Source organism: Desmodus rotundus, chromosome 3 (genome assembly GCF_022682495.2).
Source record: "Desmodus rotundus isolate HL8 chromosome 3, HLdesRot8A.1, whole genome shotgun sequence".
Taxonomy (NCBI): domain Eukaryota; kingdom Metazoa; phylum Chordata; class Mammalia; order Chiroptera; family Phyllostomidae; genus Desmodus; species Desmodus rotundus.
In genome coordinates, this window is record NC_071389.1 from 178662533 (window position 1) to 178685997 (window position 23465).

The window sequence follows — 23465 nt, forward strand, 5'->3', positions numbered from 1 at the left end:
ATGAATTTGTGATTTCGGGAAAAATTCAGTGCGTAAATGCTCTTCAAAAGATCCTAAAAGTCAGTGTTCTGTTTGCGCTTTACTGAGACTTTGGGCTCTGCAAGAGTACTGATCATTTGAGTATTTGAGGAAAGTAAGAAGTCTTTGAGATGCATGCTGTCTTCAAGAGGATGGTTTTAACAGTTTTTAAAATGAAATCCTCTGAAGCAGATTGTCTTCAACACGTGGCTCAAGGTGAGTGAACTGAATTGCAATGGGGCAAGACATTCAGGCAGGTCACAGGCAGTGGGACACTGGGACACACACAGCTGGCTCCTCGTGGAGGCGGCCCTCCCTCAGGATGGCAGTACGCACGACCACCCAGGGGTCACTGCAAATAACATCATCGCAAACACTGACCTCATTATTTATAGGTCAATTCATTTTAGAGCTTCAACACTGGAAAAGATTTATAAATCTTTATTTTTCAACAGTGGAAACTGAGGTGCTTCAGGTTTATTTTCAGTAAACATCTATCTTATAGCAAATGTGATAAAGAGAGTACTTTTGTGTTCATTTTTATGAGACTGTGTCCCTTATCAATCGTGAATTACAGAGTTCTTTCTTAAGATTTTTCCTTTCAATTTTCTGCCCATTAGCTAGGAAATTTTTCAATGTTAAAAAATTTTTGTGTTGATTTATTGTGTTGTGCAAAGAGAACTGCATTTGTGATGCAGTGAGATTTGTGGTCATAACGCAAGAATTAGAGATCCCTAATTTTGATTTGTTATTACAAAATTACTTTATTTCAAGAAGCTTATTTCATTAAATACAAAGTGGAAATATTTACAATTTCTTCATGTTGCTGAAATGTTAGCTGAAATGAGGTAAATGGAAAATTACTTCTGTAATCTAAATTGTAATATAAAATGTAAGGGACATTAAAAATATGCAAAAAGGAGTTATATTAAAATACACAGGAGCACAAACAAGCATAAATAACCTTCTTTGGAGACCTGTGTTCATGAACAAGTTGTAGAGACACCTGCATTGGGGAAGCTGTGGATATTACTGAATGTTTTCCATGATGAGTGCAGATATTTAATGAATGCAGTTAACGCAGTAAGCACATAACAAGAAATATGGATAAGGTCTTTCATTAAGCAGTTAAGTGTTATTTAAAAGCCTTGCTACTGAAGCAAGAAAATATGGTTAATATGAGAAAGTCAAATGACATTGTGGACTGACTTGTAAAATAGAGATGGGCACACAGGTTTCGACCACTGTGTTCAGGGTTGGATGACGAGTGTCTTTTAATGACACTGCTTTAAAGAGTCCAGCTGCCTGGAGAGTGGGTATGGAATAGCATTCTCAGTAAAAATCTGCAGTCTAAGGTGAAATGTGTCTTTAGACAGTGAAGAAGGAAAAAATAATGTTTTTTTTGGCATTTTTGGCTATTTTTGAGCCTATTTCCCTCCATCTTTGCCCTCAATAATCCCCTCACCTGTATAACAAAGCTCACAATACTGATCACACTACGAGCAAATCTTTCAAAAAACAGAAAAGGAGTATGGCACCACATTCTCTCCACAATTACAAAAATTTTATGACTAGAAAAATAATCATAATATGAATTTGAAAATATGGTTTGCTGAGATCAATTTTCCATTAAGAATCAGAGAAGGCAGCGCGCTATGAATTGATTTTTCAGTAAGAGAAGACTTTATATGTTTAGGTGATTCTGAAGAAGTTGCAGGAAAAGTCAAAGGAGGAACGCGGCCTTTCCTGGTAGACCCGAGTTCCCCAGGGTACACAGTGAGCTCTTTCTTTTCCTGAGGATATTGAACCAGCTCTTAAAACTTATCAACAGGAAACAGGCCAGGAGCCCTGTAACAGCAGGAAGTGGGAGAGAAGTGTAATGAGAGCTTTTACTTTGGGGATATAAACAGATTATGAAATAAATAAAAAGTCTGGCAGGTTGTCTCAGGGTTGGCCTTAATATGTGAGTCAAATACTTTGGAAAGGGATTCTTGTCATTTTTGTAAAATACAAAAAGTGGCATAATCTGATTTAAAGTGTGCATAACTTCTTTGCAAGGTTCATTGTATGACTCGATTATTAGAACCTAATACTACTTACTGTTATTCTTTCAGTCTTACTAGTCTAATGTTTTTGTTTTTACACACTTGATGTACTTTAACCATACCATATTACCAAGCCTCTGTACATTGGTAGGATAGAGTTTTATGTTTCCTTTTCTGTCCCCTGTTTTAAGAGCTAACTTGGAACCCAGTGAGATGACTCAAGATACCCAATTCATTATTGGTGGGACTCGAGTATGGAACTGGTTACACCAGTGTGAAGGCCCAGTTCCTTTCCGTTGCCTTGAAAAAGTGCTGGATAATCTGGGCCAAAAGCAGGGTTTACCCGAGCTACTATAAAGGTCACATGGACAAAATCAAGGGGGAGGGTGGAGGCGGGGGAGGGAGGTGGGTTTGGCTGGGGTGGAGGGATGGGGAGAAAATGCAGACAACTGTAATTGAATAACAATAAAAATTAAAATTAAATTAAATTAAATTAAAAAAACCAAAACCAACCAACCAAACAAAAACAAAAGCAACTTGCAGGAAAAGAGTCTCCCACCCGTGATACCTGTGTGGAGAGCACTACTGTCACTGAGGGACTTTGAAGGAGATCCTGCCAGCTGCAGAGCAGATGAAATTCTGACTTGTAAATACTGCAGCGCATTCTGGAAGGATGACATCAGCTGAAGGATGTTTGCCTTTTGCCTCATTGTACTTCTTCTAACCAGAGTTATTAAATGCTTCCTATGCTTTCTCTAAACATAGCTCCATGACAATACTTTGAAGAATCTTGAAGACAAACAAACAGCCTTCACTACTAAAAATTGTTATTGTTCCCCCTTTACTCCAGGTTATTGTGGCCAGCTGCCAGCTGCCAGCTGTGAAAACCGAAAGCATGGCGTTTTCTTTGCTCGTCTCCTTTCCTAGGTTCAGCAGAAAAGTAGAGAAAATCCCTTATATTGAAATCCCCACCATTTAAACTGCAGGTCAAGGGTAAAAAAATTAAAAAACAAAAAAACATGCCTTCCCATCCTTACAGGACCCTTTCCTTCAGAGGTCACCTTTTTCAATAGACTTCTAGGTTCATTTACATGATTTGCACTGTTTCAGTGAATTAGTTTATTTTACTTTATTTATTTAAGTGGTGTCTTTATTATAAAGAAAGATGAGGATCTAGTGTAGCTCAAATACTTCTTGTGAAAATGAAAGATTTAATAAAGTTGTGTTGAATTTAGCAAATATTTGATGAGCATTTACTATGTAGTAAGTTGTAGGGATGGTAAATGGAGAGTAATATAATAATAATTCGTGATTTGTTTCCTTCTTACAGATCATAACATACTTTCATATCCACTGTCTCTTGGGAACAAGCTAACCCATGTTTGAGAAACCTGTAGACCTACGACACAGATTGTCTATAGATGTATTTGAAGAGATTCATTCACTTTAAAAAAGATAACTTCTCCAGATAGTTGCTGGTATTTTACATATAAACTTTATCTTCTCAACATCTCTGGGACATGAAGAGAAAAGGGGTCATTTTCACCTGGAATGCACACATAAGGTGATATCTAGAGAGGTTATTTACTCCAGGTAATAATAGCAAGCACCAATACAGTGTCAAATTCTATGTCAGGTACTATTATCAGCAATTGACATGTATTAATGATTTTAGCCTCAGAAATATTTTGAAATAAGTTCTATTATTGTTTCATAATAAAGAAATTGAGGCACAAAGAGATGCAATTGAAAGTGCTGGAGTGCTAAGCTTTTGGGATCCAGACCGTGGGCCCTCTGATTTGTGAGCAGTGGGATGGTCAGTGAGGGAGGAGGGAGGCTCACACACAGCTGTCTTTTACTGGAATCACGCTGGTGTCAGCAGCCTGACTTTCCCTTCCACTTTTGTGAAGTGTTCGCAGTTCGTCTCTCTAGTAGAGATCTATGGTCCTAAAAAAGTTATTGTCTTATAGGCAGTAGACATCAGCCTCTCTTCCTTCCAATTTGAAAATCCATATCCCTGTGGTCACATCCTCCCAGTCTGATAACGATGCCTTGGAAACCTAGCAAATGAATAAAAGATCTGGCAGACAATGAGCTTAAAAGGCCACATTTATTTATTTACTTAAACAAATCAATCAGCTAGAACGGCATCATTTCCCCAGTGACTTACAGATTTCTACATGTTAATGGTCACTCTAGATTTTTAAAAAAGCATGACAAATCACAATGATTTTTCTTCAGTTTGTTCTCAACCCTTCAGGGTTTTGTCCTCTAAATCAATTTTATTCTTGGCAATTTGAACACTGTCAAAATAATGCGTGGGATATACTGAAGAATATCACCCAGTGTAAATGCAAAAATAAGTTTTGAGTCCCAGGTAGCTAGTTTAGCTCACATATAACTTGACTTCTGCTCTTGTTCCTTGGCATTTTGCAACAGGTTTTCCAATGGCTTGTTCCAAATACTATGGCAATAGATCACTTCAGACTCAACTTCTTTCATGCAGAGGATGTTAACACGTGCTTCTCACAGATAGAGTATTTCCAGCTGCTGCAGTCTGTGGAAGAAAGGTTCTTGTTTCTGAGGTATCCACAGAGCTGGTGAGTTGATGAGTGTCTCTGTGTTGGGAACCTGGAGAAGCAAGTCGGGGTATCTAGGTTAGGTGTGAAGCTTACAGTGGTGCTTTTGTGGGTAACTCAGGAGAGGTGTATAGCTTTTATTTTGTTCTACTTTGTTTGAATATGGCACTCTTCTGGAGTAGTCTTCCAGAGCTGTTTCTCTCAATAAAATTATGTTAATATAACATGTACACACTGTGTATAAAGACATAAAGACAGGCTCTAAATGAGAATATCTTTCCTGACTCTTAATTCTCAAAATACTACGGCATCTAATTCTGTTCACCAGTTTTCCCTAGGTCTATCTGAAAACCTTAATTACGGAAATGGCTTAATAATTTCTATAATCTCTTTTCCTTAGCACTCTCTAGTCATTAAATTATACAAAGGAAATATACTTGATAATTAAATAATACTGTTCATTCAGACTCTCAGATTTAATGTAAATGTTCTGGAGAGTCATGGCCGGGAGGATGAGAAGGAAGAAGATTTAGAAGCCATAAAGCTACTCATAAATTACCTCAGCTTTGATTCTAATCAGAAGCCTATGAAATTATGATGCTGGTTGTGTTTCCTGGAGGAAACCTAATATATAAAATAAAAGGAACATTTGAATTCCCTTGTATATTTTTTCTTGTAACTTTGTGATCTTTACCCCCTGAAACACTTACAGGTCAGGGGAAGGAGAGGAGCCATCTTGCCAAAGCCAAGGTTGGCTGGGTCCATCCTGAACCAGCCCCACCCAGTAATCATGGCCACTTTTGATCTTCCTCAGGCTGCCAGTGATAAAGTCCTATAAGAAACAAGGCCTGGATGGTGAATGGGGAGGAAAACTCCGATGATAAACTACCATGACCTATAAAGTGTGCGATTTTTCCTAGACAGAAATTAATGGGAACTTGGTGGGAGGTGGGGATGGGTGGGATGTGGGGGAGTGGGTGGGTGGAAAATGGAGACACCTGTACTTGAACAACAATTAAAAACTATGCATATATGATATAAAAGAGGAAATGCATTTTATAGATTATTTTTCTGTTGCCGTATGATCAATGTAGTGTTGAAGACCATGGGAAAATAAGCATCTGGTATTAAAATAGTTTTAACAGATTTAGAGTTTGTTCAAATGTGTCAAAAAAGGTAAATGTTATACTGAACTCTCATAATCAGCAGAAGAAATAAAATATCCTTGACAACATAGGGCACACAGACCATTCTTTCCCAGGAGACTTCTATTTGAAAAATAGTTTAAAAGATTCCAGAAGCAACTTAACTCAAGGCATATTGTATTAGAAGAAACACCACTAACATTTGTCAACAAATTTGCACAGAAAACATAGTGAAAATCCAATATTGTAGTAAGTTCGTTCAAGTTGCCTTCTTTACTGCATATATTGACAAATTGTTCTCCCATTATTCTTGCAAAAATGAACTTTGACTAATTACTGAGCACAGTGGCGCGCACTTTTAATAAGGCCAGTAATGTGTAACTAGGTACTCTGCCTCACACAGATACATGGGTAGAATGATTTTGGAAAAACATCTTATTGTTTGCTTGTTAAGTAAGATATTAGTAAGTTGGGTTAAATGTCAATTAAACCCAATTCATTTAGTAAATGCTTATTTTCACACACCTTTCCATTTCATGACATCACCTCACTTTTTATACTTCTGATTTTCCATAATAATTGAAAATTTTTTATGTTATTATACTTCTCTACATTAAACATAATTATTTAAAACATATATACAATTATAATGTATTTGTATCTTAGAGTAGATTAGCACGTCACAAAATGGTACTTCTTTTACTCCTTCCCATTTTTGATTAACAAAGGACAGAACTAACATATGGCCCTTGATTTTGGGGTAGTATCCTCTTTTATTGTTTGTTTATCCAATTAAAAGGAATACAAACCATACTAATTTTTACTTTGTTTCTTTTAAACTTCTATTACAACTAATATACTGCTGTTATAAAATATTAAGGCCTTCTATTTTATTACAATCATTCCTTTCTTTTAATGGGTAACATGATATTTTCAGAATGACATGAAACCGTAAAACAGTGTTTTTACCATTTCTTCTTTGCTCTCTATTCGTAGAAGATCAGAGCCCTCCTTCAAACAATCCTCTTTGCTGTTTTGCCAAATTTTCCAATTTTCAAAGACACGGTAACAACTTTTTCCATTCTGAATCCAGTTGATTGGGCAACAGGTGCAGACAGAAGCTTTGAATAAAATATTTTCAGTAACATTGAGTCATTTGGAACAACAATTAAAGAAAAACATAAATTTGAATGATTAGATAAAACATCTGCCTCATAATATCACAAATTTCACTTTGAAATTTGAGTGGATGTTTTCTTTATCTGCATTTCCTGGAACCTCTGCATTTTCTACATACAGATGATACACATAAATAAGATTGAACTGGAGAGTGGATCATAATTACGTCTCTTCTATTATAAAATGCTGACTACGATTTTGTAGGGAATGAAATGTGTGTCACTGCTGGGTTGTTTTTGTTTTTGTTTTTTATGATCTGGTGCATACATTTGCATCTGCAAAGTAAAAACTTATTCCCATATCAGTTACCTGAACTGAAAGAGTTTTGCACCCAGGCTTGGTAATACTTTATCTGGAGGTCATGGCTTTTCCTCCACTGTGTGAAGTTGGACAGTGCTATGTCCTGCTGGGTGAGCTTCTCTGCCTGCTTCTTTGCAAGAGTGGACACCTGGAACCCTTCAAACAAGAAGAACCATTTCTAGTAAATTCCTGACAAGTTATGAGTCATTCTTCAACAGTCTAAAGGCAACCACCAATTACTAATGATTTTTGTGACTTTATTTGCATGAAGTTTTTTAAAAAAATTACATTGTTTAACAATTATCTACTGTGCTATGCTGTACACATGAAACTATGACAAAATAATATTGAACTTAAATTGTAATTGAAAAATAAAATGAAAACATATATATCTAAAGGAAATGTGGGAAAAGGCTTTATTAATAAAATTGATACTTATTTGAAGACAAAACCAATTTATATTGTTCAAGAATAAAAAACTAAAATGGGTACACAGCAAAAAGTGTCTTTGCCACCCCTGTCTTCTTAGTCACCCAGCTCTACTCCTCCAAAGCAGCCAGGCTTACCAATTTTATTTTCATTCTTCTAGAGGAATTTTGAGCTTTACAAGCAAATGCACATTAAATGCCCCTACTCACCTTTACACAAATGGTAACAATCGGGTTACATGGTTTTGTACCTTTTATTTTACCCCTTAAAATTTATTTTGGACATAATTTTATTTCAGTACATAAAAAGCTGTCTGATCATTTCACCATAACCGTCATGTATGGAATGTATTGTCATTTAGTTTAGCGATTTTCCGTTGACTTTTGTAATCTTTTGGTATTGCAGAGATAAATACGGTAATAAGTAACCTTAATTATACAGAATTTCACACGTGTGCCAGTACATTTTTAAGATAAGTCTCTAGGACAGTTTATGTGCCTTTATTTAGACCATATTAGATACTTCAAATGACCCTCCATATATGCTGATGTAAATGATACCTCAATATCACTTGAATTTGCATTTATTTTATGTTTGATGTTGAATTTTTTTGCATATATATAAATAAAAGTCAGGTGTATTTCTTTTTTATGAAGTGTATAATTATATCCCGTGTAATTTTTTTTCACTGGGTTTCTAGTCTTTTCCTTTCTGTTTCATATGAGGCCCTTATTGTGCTATGAGAGTTACTTCGGGGAGGCCTAGAACCTGCCTGAGCAGGGCTTCTAAAGTTCCTGCATGTAACTGACCTCTGGACAGGACATCCAGAATACTAATAGCGTAGCTTAGTAATCACCAGTCTGAGAACTTGGGGGACCAGATTATACTAGCTGTCAGCCTTGTTTCTTGATGACATATGATTGATGATTTGCCCCTGGTTAGAAGGAGACCCTGATAAGTCTTTACTGTTGAGACTGGTTACCTTGCAGGAATATGCACGTGTGGTCAGCAAAACTTAAGTATTCCCAGCAAGACTCTGTTAGGGCCTCCCTGGTACCATGGTGTTCTGTGTACACCATGGTGGTTTTTCTGATTTAAGAGAGAAATTGTGTTCTGAAAGGACATTACAAGGGGAGAAAAGGGTGCCTGCCTGTACCTGGTCTCCCCAGACCTCTTATTGTAATCTTTATCCTTACTTTATTGCTGTTAAATACCCTCTTCGTGTAATAAACTGTAGATTCGTAAGCACTCTGACTTTGGGACTCACGGTTCTCCAAGTCCTCTGTAACGACCAGTCCTGTTTAACTGATTCAGGTAGTGTAACTTACACTTTGATAGAGTTCATTTCATGTGTGACATGAGCTACAGTGATATTTTCCCCCTTTGTCTTTCGCCTTGGCTTGTAGTAGTTTACCCCACATTGACCAGATTTTTTTTGTCATTTTTATTAAAAGTTTCATGCTGGAGATTAAACTTTTATGTTTATTTTATATTTTATGATGTTGCTAGAATTTTTTTTTACCTTGTGATGTTGCTGGGATTTTACTTTATGATGTTACAACAAAAAATTCCATATTATAAGATATGACTTCAACATTTCCCCCCTAAATGGCTACATATTTTCTCATATCATTTATTGAATCTTTCCTGTCCGTACTCTTTAGTTGCCATCTTTAACTTACGGCAAATTTCTAATGAAGTTCTTCATTAAGCAATATTTCTATTCTAAGTATATTCAATTTACTTACTTATCTTTTCACATGCCAGCACCACACAGCCTTAGTTATTTTAGGGTTTTAATTTATTTTAACATCCGATAGGCCCAATCCTCTTATTTCCACATTACATTTACATGAATTTTGGTTGTTGTCATCTTACAAGTCTGGCTAACTTATTAAGCCAGTTCTTTTGAAAAATCATGTTATAAAGTATCTATTCCTATTTTGTTAAATATTTTTCTCAACGTTAGTATTGATTTTCTTTATCCTATTTGATTTTCGTAGAATTTCTTGAACGGGCGGCTCAATGTTTTTAATCAATTATGGAAAATACTTATCCACTATGTCTTACAGTATTACTTCTGCCCAGCTCTCCCTGCCTTTTATTTGGGTTTGTGATCACACACATGCCAGTCAGCTCTGTCTCAGGGCAGACTTGGCTACAGTTTTGCTCTGCTCCTAATAGAGATTATTGTCCTGAAGGGGAAGTTTGTGGGTAAAAAAAGCAATTTGCATAGGCATGTTGTTCGTCTCCCAATTAACTGGTCAAGTCAACATTCATAATCAAACATTTAATTGCATATCTGCATATTCTGATCTGTTTCAGTGATCAACGTTGCTACTGGGGGGAAAATGCGAAAGCCCCAGAGCCATGGGCTCGAGAAAACAGGTGCCCGTGCCCTGGCCGTCTGTGGGCGGTACCAGCGGCCCAGGCTGTCCGGGGCTTTCCTCCTTCCTAACGAAAGGCTGGATCTAACTAGAGTGGGGAGCAGGACAGAGATGTTATTTATTTCAACTTATCAATAATTTTGCTTGTGTAGACAATAAAAAATAATAATCTTCCTTTTAGGAATTTGAAGTATTATTTTAAAAATTTAATTTAGTTGAATACCTTAGGTTAGCTATATTTTTAAGGTTATTGTTGCTTTGTTTATTACTACTTGAAAGGCTTATATTACATGAAACTGAGAAAGGGAAATGAGACTTTTCTTTAGTTCTTCACAAGTGAGAAGGAATGTATTGCACCTTTATTAGTGTTGTGGTTATAATTAATTTGCATTAAGTGAGCAATAAAGATTAAACAATATGATTACCTGGGAAAATATAAGACAACATATTTTTATGAAGAAAGAGAAAGACAATAAAAGCATTTGTTTTAAGAAGTTATATGTTGTACCTAATTGATGAATCAGGAAAATGAAGAAGAATATTTAAAAACAAATAAACAAATCTGAATTCTTAGGCAATATTTTGCACTGTAGAGTTTTTAAAATAGTAAGACAATTAACATAAGTAATATGGTGGAGAAAAACAGAAAATACAAGAGTAAGATGGAAACAAGAAATTACTTCAATTCACCTTTAAACTTACCACTCCTCCTCCTCCTCTCCCTCTTCCTTTTCCTCTTTGCTTTACGATATTCTGTAATGTGTACATGTCACGAATGTACACGGTCCCTTAATGATAGGCATTTGAATTCCATCTAATCTTTTGTCCCCCTTATTGCTACACAGGTGGGTTTATCTACAGAAAAAAACTTTCGAGAGTGGGATTTCTGGGTCAAAATCAATTAATACCATTTAAGATAACTAGAGTTTGCTGGAACGTGATTGTCTTGGTTATCTCAATAGATTTTATGAACTATGCAGAAAAGAAAAATTAAGTATCCACTATACAGCAAGTTTTTTGAGAACATGAAAAATGCACAGTATGTTTTTATTAATATCTTTAGTATGTACTGTATGCTTTTGGGTTATGTAACAATTGCTGATTGGATATTAACTTATTTTCATATTAAAAAGTTCTATATTTTAGTCATCTGACAATGTTGCTTGAAAATGTTCCATTTGCAGTTAATTTTTTTCATTGAAAGTGTTTTTTTGTAGTTTCTTTTATCTTCATATCCCAAGTAGTTTAAAAACTAACATTTAATTTATCATGCATAATTGATACTTAAACCATATCTTTTGATATTTGCAAAGTCAGTTAAATATGAATTTACTTTTTAAAATATGGCTTGTTTAAGTTAGGATAAAACTTGGCCCAATATTCCATGAAAAGTTCCCAGTTTTTACAGAAGAAACTAAATTATTATATGTCAATTGACTTATCTGCTAGTTCTCTTTCAACTCTGCAGATATGCTTCCAGTAAATTTGCTTGATAAACAGATATTTAAATGTGAGTTTCTTAAAAAAAAATAGGCTGGCATTTGTGATTATACACACATACACGTATACATACATATATGTATACACACATATTTTTTTTCATAAAGCACAGAAGGAAGATTAGGTGAGATAAGGAAATCTTCCTGGAATTTCTAATACTTAGGGTAGCCTGTAAAATTTTATTTGGGGAGATATACAAGGTTACAATTACTTTTTGAGCTCCAACTAATTATTAAATCATTCCTCCCAGTACCATCAGGAAAATGAATTCATAACTAACATGAACAAGGTCAAGTTTCTTACACCTTGTGGAAGTAAATCTGAACCCTTTTCTTCCTCATTTCAGAACTCATAATTCCCCCTCACCAGCTAATGCCTGCTAGATAGAAAAATGATTTGTTAAAACATACAAGAAAGAAAAATTGTCTTGACAATAACCTTAATCTCTGTCTCAGCAAATTTCTTAGTTCTAGCATGAGTGAAAATAAAGGTTTAGTCATTTTTCTGAAAACTGCAGCTTTATAATTACTATATTTCATAAAATATTTACTTGCTAGAGAAAAAAATCTCAAATTTATACTAAAGGGAATAAATAAATGTGATTAGATATTAGTCAAATAAAATTCTCAGGCTTGCATTAAACATTAAATTGTACCTTGTCTAATATAAAGTGAAAAATGAACTCTTATTAAAATAATTTACACAAGTCAAGCTTAGAATAAATGCATATTAGCAAAGGTAGAGCATTTACTAAAATTTTTCACCTTGCATACTTTGGCATGCTAACACAATTCACAAAATGAATTATAATATGAGTAAATATTTACATGATTGTTCCCAAAGAGACTTATGGAGTTAGATTTGAGTTAAACACCAAACAATTGAACATTAAAAGTTATAACAGCATTCAAGTATTCAGAGTGTTATAGCAAATCAGTGTTCCATTAATTAAATTAGAAAGTCATTATTTTTGCCATTTATATGCATTTAGATATTTGTAATTGATTTATTTATCCATTTGTAAATCATTAAGTTTTATTTATTATAATGTACATATATAATTTTCTGTGAAACTACATGTCTTATGTAATATATGTAGATTATTTTGAAGGTATCTTTTTATACTTACACTTAATAGCCAAGAAAATGGAGGTTGCTAATGAGCCTACACAGATAATACATATCACCATCACAAGACACCGTGTTCCTAAATAAGGAGAGGAATAATAAAACCGAGTTAGAAAATGTAGGTGAAAGGCTGGGCCAGGATAAGACTAGACTGAGTGAAAGAAAGAATCGACCGTAGGCATTTCAACCACAGAATGGTTGAGGCTATTTAACTGTAAAAGGAAAAGGAGAACTCAAACTTTTTGAAATTCAAGTTATAACTTGGATTACATTTGATTGCAAGAAATGTCAAATTGAACAGATTCAATAATATACTTCTCTTACCCTCATATGATGCCACGACCTTACTAACTAGTTATATTTGCTGTGTTGCATCTCCTCATCTCTCTTAAGTGTCACTTGAACATGATTGGTTCAAAGATATTTCTTTCTAAACATATAGTTGTGGATGAGGAACATCTTTTTCCAGGTAATTTGGCAACTATTCCGGAAGGAAAAATGAAGGTTGTGTAGTTGGTTATATTCTAAAATATATCTTAGGATGGTGTGGTTAGCTGAATAATGGACCAGCCCAAGATAACCAGGTCCTAATCCCTGGAACCTGTAATGTTACCTAATTTGGCAAAAGAGACTTTGAAGAAGTAAATTAATGACTTTAGGATGGGGAGATTATCCTGTTCTATCTGGGCCTTTATAAGTGAGAAGTAGGAGATGAGAGAGACAGAATGTGATACAATGATGGAAGAAGATGTGATGCTGCTGTGTTTGAAGACAGAGGAAGAAGCCACATGCCGTGAGAAGCAGGAAACGCAGCGCTAGAACTGGAAACAAACAAGGCAATGGACTCTCCCCTAGAGCCTCTAGAGAGAACGCTGCCCCATCAGCACCTGGATCGCAGCCCAGTGAGACCCTTGTCAGACCTGTAAGGCAATACGTCTGCATCGTACCAAGCTCCTGAGTCTGTGGTAATTTGTTACCTCAATGATAGGAAACTAATGCAAATATTAAACTTAATAAAGACAGAACTGATTACTACAGCAGACAGTTCCCGGCTGATGAGAGCTTGCCAGTTTTTCAATGTCTGTTTTCTCTATATTTCTTAATATTTATCAGATAATTTGTGAAGGAGTATTTTATGCAAAAACTGAAATAATAAAAACATGACTTTTTTCACTCTCCCCCCCAAATCCAGGAATTCTTTGTCTTTGAAAGTACTACATATTTTCCAAGTCCTTTTTCCTTTTCATCTTTACTTACCCCCTATTTTTTTTTCCTGTTAGCTATCATGCACATTACCATACTCTCACATGGGTTACCTCATTAGAAAAATCACCTGGGTCCAATATAGAAGAGGAAATAAGACATAAACTGCAAAGTCTTGGATTAAATGGAGTGGTTACCTGAACATTTGATGGAAGACAGATGTTTCTGGTACGAGCTTGGCGTTGGAGTATCCCACTGAAGGGAAGCGTAGATGTCTTCACCCTGCATGTCTGAGGTGCTTTGGTAGGTGAGGCGGTCCACACGACAAGCTAAGACAAGTAACTCCTTTTGCAGTCAGGAACAGATTGGCGAAAGAACTGAAATTGGCTATTTTTACATGAAATGTTAGGGTTTAAGGAATAGAATAAATGCATCTTCATCCAGAAAGTAGAAGTTTATAAAGTTTAAGACAAAGCACAACTTGCTAAAGAAGGAAATGAGAAAGGAACTGAATTCAAATGGCCAATGATAAAACATGTTATTGGTCTGGTTTCTGAGACGTGGCAGATGTTGAAGGTAATCACACTGGATTACTGTTAAAATGAAAATAAGTGCAAAAAGTGCACTTATATTTGGTATAGAACACAAAGTATGGGAATGATCTAAATGGCAAAGATACAAGAACATGGGCAAACCAGGGTGTAGGATGTTGTCAGTCACTTTGTAACCTTAAGTAAGAAAGCAGGGAAGGGATTGCATCCCTAAAATAAATTCACACATTGTATTATTTTGGCTAATGCAGTTGCTGTGACAAGTAAATAGCAAAATATCTGTCATTGAACACAATGAAAGTTAATTTCTTGCTCACATATTCTAGCTCTAGTAATCCTGGTTAGTGGATTCATCCAAATGGATCCTAATTCATCCAAATGGATCCTAATTCATCCAAATGGCTCTAGTAATCCTGGTTAGTTTTCATCTGAATGGAGCCCAGGCTCTTTCTGTCTTGTGAAACATTCAAGTCCTCTGCTTCTAGCCATTGGAACAGAAAAGAGAAGGTGGCAAATCCACATCACTGCTTCAAAGCTGTAACCCAGAAGTAACATATATTACCTTCACATGCACTAATGTAATGCCCTTGGATCTAAAGGTTGGTTCTGGTAATATAACTTTTGCCTAGCTAGCAAACTTTCTATGGCAACTTCACTCTAGATGGGAAATATGAATTATTTAGTAGACAAATGGCCATTTCTGCCACATCCTGTGACTATTGCTCTGGTATGGAGAAATTCAATACTTTGTCATTGGTTATTTGTCTGTATGGCCAAAGGTCATATTTCAATAATTTACAGCCTGCCAACCCCAACAATCTGCAAAATTGCAATGTGCTGGTTTGTTTCAGTGGTTCACTAGATCAATCACTGATCTCTGTAACAGAAGGAAACAAATGGCACTCAAGGGTAAACTAAGGGCAATGAATACATGTGCTGTTTATAAAGTTTGGGAAAGATTAACAGAAGTGAAAAGGGGAGGTGATATGCGTTTTGGGATGCTGTTATTACCCTTAGTGCTGAAGGGTTAGGGGAAGGGCGTTTAATAGAACTTTGTGACCTGACAAGGGCCATGGTCCAAGATAAAGAACACCAGCCTTCACCAAACCAAGACATGGTAGAGAGAGAGCCCAGGGAACAAGTCCCCTGACCACTCTCTCCCTGCATCTCTGCTCACTGACAGCACCTCCCTGCAGCTGGCTGAGCTGGAAGCCAGAGGCCAGCTCTGCCCAAGCAAGGCTGTTCATTTTTGTTCTGCCTCCCAAGGCACAGGGTGGGGATAAGAAGATCTCAAGAAGCAGATAAAGATGTTCAGAAAACTCTCCAAGTACTTGATATGACTTTCACGTGACCTGAGATTCTGATCTCAAAACTAATTGTGACTTAATAAATGAAATGACTTTTATCTTCAGGAGAAAAAAGAAAGAAACCAAAAGTATATCAAATATACATTAAGATTAGCATCAGGAACATAGTTCAAAGTGGTGTCAGTAATTTCCAGATTCTCTCTGATTTTATCAGCACTGAATATCAAGCAGAGAAAGATTTAGTTTTTCCAAATATAGTATATTCTCTATAAATTTCTTTGGGAGCCATTGGGTTCTTCCCAATAAAAGATTAATATGTTACTTGTATCACATTTGATGGTCTTAATCATACTATTTTTTATTCATTATAGTCCAAATACTGTTTAAAAGGGCTTTGAGATTAATTATTCTGATTATCACAACAGCTCTATGAAACAGGTACTACTATTGGTGTATTGTAACTTCACGGTAAACTGAGGCACAGAGAAGTCATTTACTGAAGTCGAAGAGCTAGTATTTAAAACCAGATGGTCTGATCACAGTACCTGTGCTATTCTGATTTCATATACAAAATACTTTTATATGAGTATAAACAATAAAAATAAAAAAGAATCTGGTTACATTGTTTATATTGCATTTTTGCCATGCACTAGATATTGTTATTTGAAATTTTGCTGTGCCATATGATGTATAAATGTGTTTATTCGACTTAGGGGAGATAAGACATTAGAGTCCAGAGATATTACTGCTTTTTAGGCAGTTTTTAGAATTATTAGTTCCTATTTGGTTTGTCTAAATAAAAAAGTCAAAATAGAAAAATAATGATACTGACCTCCCAAAGCCAAGATCTCAAGACATTTAAAGTGGAAACGGAACCTGAGGTGTTTTTTAAAATGTCTTTAAATGTTAGTATACAAAGCTATAAAATTAGTACTTATTTATTATGTTCATTACACGCTTGGTACTCTGCTCAATACTTTATATAATTACATTAATCATCCTCACAATTACCTTATGAGTAAGGTAGTAATAGTAAACTCATTTTATAAATGAAGAAACTGAACTTGAAAGAGACTAAGTAACTTACCAAAAGCCACATAGGATTTAAGTTCTAAAGTAATGTTTCTTGAAATATATCAAAGATGGCTCGTAAGGGAGCTTCTTAAAAGATAGGGCTGTCTCCTCAGCCTTTCCACTGAGTTCCATAACTATTTGTATTTGAATATCTAATGTTTTAACAAACATCTCAGCTGAGCTGTTTGAGAATCATGTTTATAAGTTTTATCACCACTAATTTAAGAAGAAAGATTACCTTCAGGGAAGCTGTGGCAAGGAAATGCAATTTTTGCCTGTTATCCTGTTAAAGCGCTCCTCTCCACATATCTATAAATATTTCATGAGCGACTCAGCAAAATCCAAGTATAGAATGCTCAGGAAAAGAACTAGATAAAGTATTTTGACTTGCTGTTCTGTCTCTTAGCCTATGGCCTTGTTAAGAACCATTTACTCATTTTAAAACCCCATCAGGTTTCTTGCAAAGTTTATTTTCCTTATTTGCACAAAAAAATTACTGCTGTTGAGACTTACAAGAGTTAGACTTGTAATAGAAATTATATTTATATAGTGTTTTGCTCATTGTGGTGTTTTATAATGAATTACTTCACACCATGAGAATCAAATATTTTTCTGTTCCTTGTGAGGCGGAAACTGTGCTTGGTGTCGGGCGTAGGAGAGCTCATAGGAAAGTCACGGTGTCTGCCTTCATGGAGTTTCTCATACAGTTCATGCCCTGAAGTTTTATGTTGTAGAACTGTGAGGTGTATCAGCTAGCTATTACCCTATTTTAAATATAAGAAAAAGGAAGTTACAGAGACTACATGACTGGTCCATGGTTGTACTCTAGGTAAGTAATCACACCATCCAAATTATTCTACAGATTCCAAGTTTCATATTCTTTCTACTACCTTATGCTGTTTTTCAAACTTAGATATTTTATGTAGTTTTCAAACTTGAATGCTTTTCACAGCTTAAGTCAACTACGCCCTAACTTTTCTTGTTCCAACTTAAAATGTATGTGTTTATGTCTGAAGATGTAGTGTGTCATAAAATGTTGAGATAATTAGAAATGGAAGACAAGAAGGGAATTAATAAAAAGAGAGGAATTGGGAATCTTTTGGATGTATAAAAAGGGAACTTAGTAATCCCTTAGCATAAAGGGTTGCATAAAGAAAGGACTAAGTGGTATTGGTAAAAAACATAATGTAAATTTATTCCATAATTTATTCCAAGGGGAAGAAAGGGAAAAAGAAGCAATTTTATGGCTAGGGACGCTTTCATCCAGATCATTTATTACACAATCAAACATTTGTCTGTGGCATCCTGCCCATCTTTTTGCATTAAAGTAGCTTGTCCCCCTTTGCCATGCCTGCCTTTCTCTCACACATTAAATAATGTTTGTTCTGGCAGAAGGTAGGGTGAATTTTCCCATTATGAAAATAAGCACAATTCATGTTTTCTCTTGCATTTTCAGAAAGTTCAAACCTGTGAATGAAAAAGGTAGAGTGAGTCCTTTGAAAGCCACACAATGAACAATCAAACTGCGTGTGTAATTTTGTTACGTAAAATGGCGGCAAAATTATGGGGAAAAATAAAGTTAGAAAGAACATTCAGATGCCTGAGAGACTGCCGATCTTCTTGGGAGTATAAGCCATGTACATTGGAATTGCTCAGTGCTACTTTAATGTGGAATAAAATTAAGCTGCAAGTGAACAGTAGGTACAATAGCGGTCTAGAGGAAGAGATGGGTGGGGATCTGAAGCAACTGGGAAGACTTTATCATTTTATATTTTTATAGATGATAATCCTTGAGTTCTGTCTTGAAGGAAGAGTAGGATTTAGATGAGCAGAGAGGAGACAGGAGAGCCTCGTAGAGCAAGTGGCTGCAGAGGATGGAAATGAGTTAGTGGAAAAATAAGTTAATTAAATATTTTTAAAATAAAGGATTATGTTATAAGGTAGCAGGTATAAGACAGCACACTATATTGGAGTTGTGTGTTGTTTATTTTCTCTGCTACACTGCTTATGATAAGAAAATGAAACGTGTATTTATTAACTCATTTGCCAAATATCTATGGGATACCTAGCATGTACCTAAGTTGTTTTCTGTGGCGGTGATAAAGTGGTTAAGAAAGACAAGATCCTTTCTGTTGGGGAACTTCACGTTATAGTAGGGGATACTGATTTTGTTGAAAGAATGGAGGGAATACCAATTTGCTTGCAATATTGTGAATGAGGCAGCAGGTGACAAGAGATAAAGTCCAAGGTCTGTGAAAAGGCTCGCTGTACTTGTAGGACCTTCATCTCCTACTCATAGTAAATACTTAATAAATATTGGTAAATAAATTAACTAAAGATTTCAGTAATAATCAGATTGTACAAATTTTGGTTAATCAGTTTAACTTTTAAGGAGAAAGATACTGCAGTTATGATATACTAGATGAACAAAAGGTATTAAGACCGAAGATTGGAAAACCACGTTAAATAACTCAACATAATTAGCTCCTTTGCCTAGATTATTTGTGGAAGGATGGAGCCTTCTGACATGGACGTTAGAACCACATTGTGAATGTTGATGTGCCTGATTCTTGGAAACCCCTAGGGTGGAAGATTAGGTCACTGTTACTGAAAAGTCAAAAGAATCCACAAGTAACTCTCAACCATAAAATAGGAAGGATACTTTGGTTCTAAAATATGTGAATTAGAGAATTAGATTGATTAAAAATATAATATATTCCATTGTAAAGAGTAAAGTGGTTAGTAGAAACGAATAAGAAACAATATTGGGAGGGGGATGTGATAAACAACAGAGGGTTGGGAGAATAGAAAAAGTAAAACTCTCTTCCTACCAGTTTTCCTTTGTTAGGATTAGGGTGTAAACTGTCCACCTTCTGCTTATGTACTCACAGTAGGGCATAGAGCTACCTCCCAACTTTTAAGTAGCTTTCACTCAAAAGGATAAAGTATCTCAGGAATAGAAATAGCTAGTTCTGCCTTATTCTGAGATTCCAATGGCTTACATATTTTTGGAGGGAACTGAGCCATCTTCCCACTTCCAGACTTTATTGGAGTTCTGACGGGACAATCCAACCCACCGAATTAATCCAGTCCTGGATTTGATGTATTCCTGTTGCAGACACAGATAAATATAAAGGTCAGAATGCATATACAGTTCTTTGAATTCATAAAGACAAAGCTTCTCGTTATAAGACTCTGGAACAAAAAAGTTAGATTATATGTCTATGTTAATTAGTTTTATTTGATATTTAGAATTATACCAAGTTCACCTGTAGAACTCAGTGAAAAGTACTCAGTAAAAAAATGTAATTTTTACTGAGATGGATGAATTTCTCAGATCAGCACAAACTGGGAGGCAGGTTTCACTTCAGATTTTTTCCCTTATGATTTCAAAAGAGTTGCCGTGGGAATCTCCTTACCACTGTGTTCTGGCTGGCAATCTTCACCAGAGTGGCATTCCTGTCGATACAGTACTGCTTACTCTCTTCCCAGGTTAAGTTGTGCCTGAAAAACCCATAGCAACTGTCTTCATGAGGTCTCCAGTTTTTGTCACATGTGATGTTCTTATGGCCTTAAAAAAAATCAAGCATAGGAATCTTTTTATTCTAAATAGGGCTCACTTTCCCCCCAAAATCACTGTTTCCCATCAATCTCGAGATTCCCCAGAGATACCATCACAGAAAAACCTCAGAGGTAGGGGAGATAAAGAGGCTACGAAATCATACTTACTGAAACCATCCTTTTCTTTTGGTTGTTTTAGTGAATCTTGGGGGAACTGGTTTGTTAACTGCTGTGCAGTTCCTGGGAGACTTTTATTCTCAATTGGTAGGTAGTTTTGCTGTTTGACAACTGGATGTAAAAATTAGTTAATGATTTGTAATAAAGGATAATAAGGGTAATGCAAAGATCTTTCAGTAAAGTAATTTCACTAGGATGATCAGTGCATGAAGTGTTTACAGACGCACATGACTGAGTGCTGCAAGGGGGTCAGGGGAAAGGGAGGCATAAAAAAGTGAGAGCTAAGCATTACCCCAAAGAATAATTAAACTATTGGAAGGAGATCATCACAAATAAGGAAATATTATGATCAAATTGCATGCCCACAGCGGTTGTTTTGAAAGTTTCCTTAAACACAGATTTCTAGGTGGATTTCACAAAGATAAAGAAACTCTGCTATTTTATTTTTCATGTAATACAAAAATACCCGTTTATTTAAAAAATACATATTGAAAAGCATGGGAACAAGGAGCCAGCTGACAGGGACCAGAGGAGAAGGGGGAGGGGTTAAGGGAGGGCAGAAAGGGAAGGGTCTAGTTAAAGAATGAGGATAAAAGGACTTGGACAACAGGGTGGGGACTGACTGTGGTGGGGCGGGGCAGGGGAGAACAACAGGGAAATTGGGACCACTGTAATAGAACAACCATAATTAAAAAAGAAATCCTGAGGTGATTTGTTGTGTATATGTATATGTTTGGAAACTAAGTAAATTTGGGTACTAAAAAATACATATTGATTTTTAATGCTGAAAGTACTCAGATGTTCCGATAAATAAAAAATGGTGAATGTATAATTCTAAAATATCATAAAAATAAGATCACAAGCAACAACTACATGGATTATAATATGACATTGGAGGGCTTTTAGATTTATAGGAAAAATATTTATATATTAGGTGATATATGACTTATCTCTCAGTGGAAGTAAATACACTTATTAAACAAAATGGGAAGGAGGACATTTTAGGAAGAGGGAATGGAATGAGCCAAATCTCAGGCAGAGGGTCGGAATTTCTTTGTGAAACTGAGAAAACTTCACGGTGGCTGGATCTTAAGATATACAGGATAAGGGGAAGAAGTTTCAAATGATTATGAGGGTCTGTGCTGAGAAGAAATTCAAGGACTAGTTTAAAATTATTGAAAACAATGTTTAACTAATGAAAAAATTGAAAATATGATTTTAATCCAAGGGGAAAGTCAGAGCGCCACTTTAGTGAGAGGATCTTGGCAGCTACGTGTAGGAAGATTGGAGCAGTGACAAATAGATAAACGCTGACAGTTAAGCTTGTGATACACACTGGACCCCGAGAAGTTGCCTTTCTCAGACATAATCTTTAGCAATGAGTCGATACTTACACATAACCCCCAGAGCCACAAGCCCAACAACCAGCCCAATGCACAAGAACAGCAGAACCAAAGCCATCACCCGCCACGGTGGTGAAGAAGCAGGGTCAACTGTGGGCAAACAATAAAGAAGTCAGGGGACAGGCAGTGGGCATAGTCATGGGGCAGCCGTACTCCTGACCCGCCCTCTGAGGACTCTCTGAATGAGGTGAACATCACTGGCAGATCACGCCAGTGTTCTGGTGATCAGCAGCAGCAAGCACAACCCGCTCCCCTCCACACATCCATTCCCAACCTCAGAGGACTTCTCTCTGAGTCAAGATTTAACTAGCTCTTAAGGTCTTGGGTGTTTGTCTTTGTTCAGTTTTGTGGTCATCACCTTAAATAATTGCTTTAACCAGCAAGACCTGGAGAATCATAGCCATTTGCTTACATCTTTAAAAACTAGGCTTTTCAAACATTTTCTCCCTTTATCCCCATGGATTCTATTCTTTCTGGCATTAAACTCTATAAACCTAAAGTAGTGCTCCCTGCTTGTATCTTTTCCTGTTTATATTCTAAACAAGTCTATCTGAACCTATGTAGATACTATTCAAATGCCATAGAAAAAGAAGGCTATTCAGGGAAACGAAACTATATGTTCTATATTAGTAAAAAAAAGGATGGGGAGGACTAGGGTTAGCCCTTTCAATAATTAATTTTCAAATCATTGACTTTGGGCATTCTTACCTGTGGGGACAGCTGGTTTTCGAGTTTTGATATTTAAGGTCATGTACCCATCTTCATCCTGCATGGCGTTCTTTTCACTGCAAGTGAGCTCAGGGTCTAATGACTTGGCAAAATGTGGTATCCACTTTTATGATTTCAATGTCTGTCAGTCTGTGGTCCTCTTCTCTCTCATGAGGTGGAGCCATGAGGGTTTTTTTTTTTTTTTTTGTATTATTTTTCTTTTCAGGAAGCCCTTCCCTGGCTTCTTACAGATACATGAACTTTGAACATAAAAACACAAAAATAATGATAACTTGTGGAAAGGAATAGATAACAGCATTTGTTTTTTGTTTCCTTTTCTCCAACTCTACATGGGTATCCTTTCAGAGAACAAAAGTTCATGCTTGGTCTTAGCCCTGAGAGAGTCTAAATCATACTGTTTAAATGAACTAATTTCTGATGGTAATTCAAGGGTAAAACACCAAGACATATATAGTCTATGACATTGTGAGGAGAAAATCTAATATTATTTGCTCTAATATGGGCTAAATTAGATATTAGAAGGGACCCTTCCTAATTATAACCTAGAAATCAATCAAATGCTTTCATCCTTCTCAAATTAAATTCTTCAGAAATTCAAGGACTCCACAGGAGGCAAACTTCATATTGCTTAAGTTTCAGTGTCAAAAGAAAACAATCAAATAAAGTGAAATAATGCAGAATTAGTGACTTGCTGTATTGCTGTTCAGTCATGTTTGCACTTCTAAGTGAATTTCCCAGAATAGAAAAATT

The 23465-nt window shown here is 35.9% G+C and overlaps 2 protein-coding genes across 3 annotated transcripts; both read right to left on the bottom strand.

The window, feature by feature from the left end:
- Window positions 1-4154: 4154 nt before the first annotated feature.
- CLEC9A (C-type lectin domain containing 9A) lies at window positions 4155-14282 on the bottom strand. The gene is made up of 6 exons (XM_024579093.3): window positions 14111-14282; window positions 12712-12789; window positions 7276-7422; window positions 6757-6908; window positions 5353-5474; window positions 4155-4694 (listed from the first exon to the last, which is right to left on the bottom strand). Exons 1-6 carry the CDS (start codon window positions 14199-14201, stop codon window positions 4562-4564), a joined length of 723 nt encoding a protein of 240 aa, XP_024434861.2. The 5' UTR covers window positions 14202-14282; the 3' UTR covers window positions 4155-4561.
- A 3740-nt stretch (window positions 14283-18022) lies between these two features.
- On the bottom strand, window positions 18023-22843 carry CLEC1B (C-type lectin domain family 1 member B). 2 transcript variants are annotated; one of them, XM_024579683.3, is made up of 6 exons: window positions 22695-22843; window positions 21978-22076; window positions 20575-20694; window positions 20265-20416; window positions 19848-19954; window positions 18023-18312 (listed from the first exon to the last, which is right to left on the bottom strand). In XM_024579683.3, the coding sequence occupies exons 1-6, from the start codon at window positions 22756-22758 to the stop codon at window positions 18168-18170; spliced, it is 687 nt and encodes a 228-aa protein (XP_024435451.1). In that variant the 5' UTR covers window positions 22759-22843; the 3' UTR covers window positions 18023-18167. The 2 variants fall into 2 exon arrangements, with proteins under 2 accessions (XP_024435451.1, XP_045043024.1); XM_045187089.2 differs by lacking the exon at window positions 20575-20694.
- Window positions 22844-23465: the final 622 nt, after the last annotated feature.

What these genes read in the sequence shown, in the direction of transcription:
- CLEC1B (XM_024579683.3), bottom strand. Translation starts at nt 22,758, where the DNA reads ATGCAGGATGAAGATGGGTACATGACCTTAAATATCAAAACTCGAAAA. An exon ending in AAAACCAGCTGTCCCCACAG is followed by an intron (nt 22,077 to 22,694) that starts GTAAGAATGCCC and finishes GTTTGCCCACAG; the next exon opens with TTGACCCTGCTTCTTCACCA. An exon ending in TTGCCAGCCAGAACACAGTG is followed by an intron (nt 19,955 to 20,264) that starts GTAAGGAGATTC and finishes TGTCTGCAACAG; the next exon opens with GAATACATCAAATCCAGGAC.
- CLEC9A (XM_024579093.3), bottom strand. Translation starts at nt 14,201, where the DNA reads ATGCAGGGTGAAGACATCTACGCTTCCCTTCAGTGGGATACTCCAACG. An exon ending in CATTTTCTTGGCTATTAAGT is followed by an intron (nt 7,423 to 12,711) that starts GTAAGTATAAAA and finishes TCTTGTTTGAAG; the next exon opens with GGTTCCAGGTGTCCACTCTT. An exon ending in GCAAAACTCTTTCAGTTCAG is followed by an intron (nt 6,909 to 7,275) that starts GTAACTGATATG and finishes TTTTATTCAAAG; the next exon opens with CTTCTGTCTGCACCTGTTGC.